The sequence below is a fragment of the Charadrius vociferus genome, unplaced genomic scaffold (assembly GCF_000708025.1).
Source record: "Charadrius vociferus isolate BGI_N301 unplaced genomic scaffold, ASM70802v2 scaffold1152, whole genome shotgun sequence".
In the NCBI taxonomy this organism is placed as follows: domain Eukaryota; kingdom Metazoa; phylum Chordata; class Aves; order Charadriiformes; family Charadriidae; genus Charadrius; species Charadrius vociferus.
Window position 1 is genome coordinate 76,237 of NW_009647122.1, and position 6,707 is coordinate 82,943.

At 50.1% G+C, this 6,707-nt stretch overlaps 2 protein-coding genes across 2 annotated transcripts in view; one reads left to right on the top strand and one right to left on the bottom strand.

Annotated features, from left to right (window-relative positions):
• PIN1 (peptidylprolyl cis/trans isomerase, NIMA-interacting 1) overlaps window positions 1-2,256 on the bottom strand; it is an 18,248-nt gene extending 15,992 nt beyond the window's left edge. Inside the window, exon 1 of the mRNA XM_009895836.1 lies at window positions 2,207-2,256. Within this exon, the coding sequence (XP_009894138.1) occupies window positions 2,207-2,256 (50 nt within the window). The remainder of the gene's footprint in view (window positions 1-2,206) is intronic.
• Window positions 2,257-3,788: 1,532 nt separating this feature from the next.
• Window positions 3,789-6,707, top strand: part of LOC104296008 (hepatic lectin-like) — a 5,254-nt gene continuing 2,335 nt past the window's right edge. Inside the window, exons 1-4 of the mRNA XM_009895829.1 lie at window positions 3,789-3,831; window positions 4,755-4,862; window positions 5,899-5,979; window positions 6,357-6,508. Coding sequence (XP_009894131.1) covers window positions 3,789-3,831; window positions 4,755-4,862; window positions 5,899-5,979; window positions 6,357-6,508 — 384 coding nt within the window. The remainder of the gene's footprint in view (window positions 3,832-4,754; window positions 4,863-5,898; window positions 5,980-6,356; window positions 6,509-6,707) is intronic.

Here is a 6,707-nt window from a genome sequence, read left to right on the forward strand (position 1 = left end):
GCCGGTGGCCCCTGCGGCGGCAGGGCAAGACCCGCCCCGGCTGCCTGCAGCAATTCCTCTCCCTGGAGGCACTGGCCACACTCGGAGAGCACCATCTCCAGCTCCACCAACTGTCCCTGCCAAAGATGGAGCTTTGCCACATCCTCTGTGACAGCATCCCCCCTTCCCTCCCCACGCTGGAGCCGAGTTGCTGCAGAATCCCCGAGCCCTGGTTCTGCAGCTCCACCTTGTCCGCAACACCGTTGAGTTTTCTGCTGCACGTCTCCTCCCAGAGCTGCCTGAAGACGCTCAACCTTTTTGGCACCCACCGCGCAACAGATCGAGGGTTTCCTAGAGCGGCTCCGCACCTGCAGTGCCTCATGCTGCGCTTAGTGTGACATCACCGACATGTGAAACATCTCCGGTTCTCGAAGACGAGCGATGCTTGCTTCCTGACAAGCGCAGGTCTGGATTCTTCGGCAGCCCCGTGGCACCTGGAGGTGCTGTGCCTTAAGCTCCGCGGTAATAATTCCCTCAGGGCCATCATTGCTTTGTGCCAAGCGCTGCCCCAGCTGAGGAACCTCAGATTAGGCAGGACTTACTTTAAAAATAAAGTCATCAATAAAATTCAGGCGAGTTTTCCCCCCACTGTGGGTTTTCACGTGCTCTCTGACACAGGGCCCCAACCCGTAGGGCTTTTGCTGCTCATTACCGTGCCTTAAGCACTCCTTTTTGGGTAAAGCCTGGGGTTGTGGTTTTTTGGGTTTGGTTTTTTTTTTGGAAGGGGGAGCTGCTATACATGCTTTTGGGAGCAAAATTTCAGCTGGGGCTAAAACAGTGAGTGGGTCATGTAAAATGTTTTTTTGGGAACTTTGCCTTTGGTCGGATCCACCCCCTCTTTTCCACAAATTAGGGGAACGGAAAAGCCGGGGAGCACCCAGCCTTTGGGAACCCCACCGATGGGCTACAGGTTTAACCTCTGCTCGCTCCTCTTCCCCCACCACCAAACATCAGGCAGCGCCTTAACGAGCACAGGATTCGAGGAGCCAAGCGAGGCGCCCTCCTACTGCCGAAAACACAATCTGGCAGCCCAAACCCCAAACTTCCAGTTAATATCTAACTCCGATTGCTAAACCGCCCCGCACGTATGCTTCAAACGCTGCCGGGGAAGAAATACCTCAGTGACACAGCCCAGAGCTGCTGTTTTTGTGGAAGAGCTCAAGCCATCTGCCCAGACAGCGAGCATTTTCAAGTCTGGGATGTCATCTTTGCTTTTATTTCCCTTTAAATGCAGTTCAAGTTACTTTTCAGGAAGGTTTTTCGTCCTCAACGCCCAGTCCCGAGAGCCACACGTCCCATTTGTGCAGCGACGGGACTGCTGTTACCTCCGGGTTTTCCTGGGAGCAGCCACAGTTCCTCATCGCCCTTCACTGTCCGCGTCCTCTTCCCCAGACCGTCATACCATGAGATAACCGACCCTGAGCGTTGTGACTTCGCTAGTCTTCAGTCTTTGAGTCAGCCAAGGATGTTTTTAACTCAAATACTGTGTTTATTAAATAAAAATGCTTTTGATTTCTGTTTTCTTACGCTGCACGGTTTTAACTGAATTAAAATCTTTGTTAAAGAAATGGGGCAGTTTTTGTAGACCGATCAGCATCCTTGTGTGTTAACAGCTGAGGAGCTGCTGTCCTGGGATGAGGGTACAAGCGGGGACGTCGCGTCAGCACGTTAACTCGGCTGCGGCGCTCCAGCACTTGGCACGGGGCTCCCTCGGGGGGAGACCCATCGATTTGTCTCCCGCTTTAGTCAACCCATCGATTTCGTCTCCCACTTTAGTCAACCATTCCGGCCTCGCAAAGCTTTTCCCCTCGCGGCAGGGAAACGGGCGGAATTACAAAGAGCTCAAACACAGGCCTGAGTCCTGGAGCCCCAATGCCCCGATTCCCTCCCGGCGGGAGTCCCCCACGTTGTTCGCGTCCCCCCACGTTGTTCGCGTCCCCCCCTGCTCCAGGGAGGTGACCTGATGTTTCCCACCATTGCTCACTGGTGGGTTTTTCCCCCCCGCCTCCCCTCGGGACAAGGGCATTCCCCTGGGAAGCACAGAGGGAGGATTAATGTCCCAACGGAGCCTTCTCTGGGCTCAGCCTGGAGATCCGGCTGGTTTCACCCCTCCCCAACTTTGCCCTCTATTCAGTTTACGCGATAACCCCTTCGGTTTCGGACAGACCTGGATGGCAGTGACCTCCCTGCTGTGACGAAATCCTCGTTGCTGCGCATCTCGTTAACGGGTCTTTGTGCCCTGGCCTCCTTTCTGTTCCTCCACACAACCTCGGTGGGGCTTTGGGGCAAATAAACAGTGGGAAAACGCCCCAGCTCTGCTTTGGAAAGCATCCCAAGGCTGCTGGCTTAATAACTGCCGCTACGTGTTTATTGCGGGCTGGGAGATTTACACGGGAGTAATTAGCGTTTATTAAAACTTCCAGCACTATCTGTCCCAGCACTCTCTGGGCTCGGAGAGCGAAGGTAAAACGGCAAAAGGGAAAATTAAAACCAGTAAAAATCCATCAGTCAGTCAGTCAAGGCGCGGTGCGGCGAGAACCTAAACGCTCTCTCAATGTCTGCGGTGGGAGGTTTGACGGCAACGGCGCTCCGAACAGCGACGTTTAATATTCCCCCAGTCCCAACTTGCCGGTTTTCCATCATCTCCGCCGAGCGCGGAATCGCTCAATGCGGAACAGCGATTATGCGCGCACGTGGCACCGAGTGGGTTTCGTAGGGCTGGAAGTAGGAGGGGGACCTGGAAATATGGGATGACCGTGGGCAAATTCTAGGAATAAAAGGACTGAAAAGGTCTTTTTAAAATCACCAAATTCTGTTTGTGCCCCGGGAGCACTGCAGCTCCCCCTCCTCGCGCATCTACTGGAGCTTTTGGAGGGCTCTTCTCGACCCTTACTGCTCCTAATTTCCAAATTCAGGAGGTTTCTATTCCGTTTATCTCTGTTTCCTCTTTTGCCAACCTTTACCTTGAAGGGTTCCTCCCCCAACCGCACCTCACCGCTGCCCCTATGCGCATCATGACATCAAAGCCCATATTTTAAAAAAAAAAAACAAACCAAAACCAGAATAAAAGCTGAACCCTCAGCAAAGCCAATGTGCGAACCGGCAGAGGGTCCCATCGGGGGCTGAGAGGAGTGGAAGTCCACATCCAAAGTGAAAAGAAAACTCGGAGGAGCCCAAAACCTTCCAGGAGGGAAGCGACCTTGAAGGAGCAACCTGCTCCTGCGCCTCTGTCACACGTAGATTTATACGGCACAACATCAGACCCGTGTCCGTTTTAATCTGTCAGACAAGCGCATCCGTCAGGGCGGCGCTTGTGCCTTCAAATCCCCTTTCCAAGCCAAAACTCATTTCCCATTTTCCAGACCCGCTCGTTTCCAAAGCCATCCAACCCTTCGCTTGGAGGAAACACCTCCAAAAACTTGAGAATTTGCCCCTTTTTCACTCCCAAAGGGGGTGGGGAAGAATTACAAAGAGGGCACCCGCCTGGAGGAAAAAAAAAAAAAAGCCCTCCAGACGGCTGAATGATTGGAAGCGGACACCATCCAAACTGCTATTTTTGAGAGGACAAACCAACGGGAGGCAGCCCGAAAACAGGCGGGTTAAATTATAACCTTTGGACTGAACATCCCCAGAGGTACCGCGAGGTCTCAGTTCCAGAGATCCCGGTGAAAAAAGCTTCTGCTCGCTCCGTCCTACGCTGCATCCCACACACCTCCCCTCCCCCTTCCTCCCAACCCCGACTCACCAGGATGGATGAGGAACATCTTCATGACGACCTGCGCGTTTTCAAAGGTAAACTTCAGCCCTTCAAGCCGCCACCTCGAGGAGATGGGCAGGAGCAAAGAGGGGAACGAAGACCCTATCTTGCGTCATGGTCTTTCTCCACCAACACGCTTGGTTTCTGAGGGAGAGGAGGGCCTACCTTCTCCTTCCTCCTCTTTTTAGGCAATTTAGCTAATTAGAGCTAACGGGGTTGATCGGTTGGGATGGGGGAGCCCACCCTGATGAGCTCATCCCTTGAGGCTGAGGTGGGAGCGGAGGGAAGGGGACGCAGCTGCGGGTGGTGGCCGTGGCTGAGATGATGGTGTGAAGCTGGTGGTGCCCAACCAGCGGCACCTGAGAGCGTCCGGCCTCCGGAACGTCCCGGACCGAAGCAAGACAATGTTCTTCCCACAGCTTTCCCAAATCGAGCTCCCCAAACCCCATGGCCCCAGCAGCCTTGCAAACCTCCCAAGGTTGGACGGTGGAACCCAAAGGGGGTTTCTGAGGTTCAACCCCTCCGAGAAGGACACCCGACGCCACCTTGGGACACCAAAGAGCCCTCCTGACCGCGGACTGTCACTTGGGGAACGATATCCCTTTTGATGAGGGGCACTGGGCAGCCAGGAGGGGTTAGAAACGTGTCACAGCCCAAACCACGCAGAACAAGCTTATAATTTTCTGTTTATTTTACTTATGCGGTACCTGAGATCTGCTCCGGGGCTGACGCTGTGCGACGGCAGTCGGGTTTGGGGAGCTTTCAGCCCCCCGGGTGGGTCCTAACAGGAATGACCATCAAAATTTTGGCTCCTGTAGCAAATAGCTAACCGCTCCGGGTTATTTATTAACCCTTCTATAAATGGAACCGGAGGAGCTTTGAAAAAAAAACCAACCAAACACCACCTCCCGGTGACGCGAGGGGAATATTTCCACATTTCTTTTGTTTTCTTTTAAAGACAGAAACTTCTTCCAGCAGAAGCTGAGATCCTTCTGCACGGTGTACCTGCTGTTGGGCCTCTCCTTTTTCCTGATCATCACCCTCTCTGCCGTCTCGCTCTCCAGAGGTACTGCCACTGAGCTAATTAATTAGGGAGGACCAGGAGATCCAGGAGGTCCGAGCGCACTCTCGGGCTCTGGAGGACTCTGCAGGTCCTCGTTCCACAGGACGGGGCCACCAGAGGAGCTCCGGGACCGTCCCATGTAGCGAACGTCGACATCCGTGCCACCCTCTAGATGCAAAATATATTTAAAAATATACAAAAATATACAAGTATATGTATTTTTCTATTTGTATGTATGAATATATAAAGATGTGGAAAAATATACAGTCATATTTTTAAAGATATGTAAAAATATATAGGAATATATAAAAAGATGTGTAAAAAAATATAGGAATATATAAAAATATATAAGTATATATTTCTATATACAAATATATAGAAATAAAGATAGTAAGAATAGATATACAGAGAAATATATAACAATACATATATAAATATCTAAAAACCATATATAAGTATCTAAAAACCATATATAAGTAAAAAACCATATAAATCTAAAAATACATATATAAGTATATAAAAGTACATATAAATACATAAACATACATATAAATATCTAAAAATATATCTATAAATATCTAAAAATATATCTATAAATATCTAAAAAACATATGTAAGTATCTTAAAAAATATATAAGTATATAAAAATACATATAAATACATAAATACATATATAAATATCTAAAAAGCATATATAAGTATCTAAAAATACATATAAATACCTAAAAATACATATACACATATATAAAAATACATATAAACATCTAGAAATGCACCTGTAAATATATAAAATACACATAAATACATAAAAATCCACATATAAATCTATAAAAATCCATCTAAATACATAAAAATCCATCTAAATATAGCAAATCTTGGCTAATCCAAGCTATAAACCAGGATTTTAAGTTTTCTGGGATTTCTTGGCCCCGGAGGCTGCCGGAAAAGCGCATCCCCGGCGGAATAAAGCCGCCAGAAGGAAACTCGCCTTTAGGAGCGGAACCCGTAACCGCTGTCTCTCCGTCCCTCTCTCAAACAGTTTCAGCCATTTCGTCTAAACTCAACGCGCTGCGCCCGGAAGAGAAACAGAACCAGAACGTTTCCAACCGGGATTTTCTCCGTAAGTCCCGGCCGCTGCCCCAAACCCACTCACCTTTTTTTTTATTATTATTATTTTTGATTTTTTTTCCTGAAGCTTCCCTAAATTCTCCCCGAAACGTCGCTGCTTCACCAGGTCATCCATCCCCCTCCCCAATTCGCCGCTCCGCCACCGCCAAACACTTATATTTTCGCCAAAAAAAAACCCAAAACACAACAATTTTTCCTTGTAACAGTATTTTTTTGAGGCTTGACGCCTCCGCGGCAATCCCGTATACAGTCACATCCTGGCTGGACCAGTTTGGCACTGGGAAAACCCTCTGGCTGGGACGATCCCAGTGCGGACCGGCTCGGCCGCCCACGACCCCCCTGACTTTCCCCTCCTTTTCCTTTTCCCAGTGTTTCCCTGCGGACCCGGCTCCAGGGAATGGGAATATTTCGACGGAAAATGTTATTACTTCTCCCTCACCCGCACCAGTTGGCACAAGGCGAAGGCCCAGTGCGAGGAGATGCACTCCCAGTTGGCTGTCATCAACAGCTACGCCAAGCAGGTACACGCAACCGCCTCTGGGCAGGAAAGCCCCAAATTCACCTGAATTCTGCCCAAAAAAGACAATCCTGCCCGGGGCCCTCCCTGGTTCCCCGCTGCCATCCCGCACCCCCGCGCTGCGCCCGCTGCTGTCATCCTGCACAGCAGCCAGCAGAGAGCAGGCAGAGCCCGTGCTGCCTGCTGCTGCCTGCTGCTGCCTG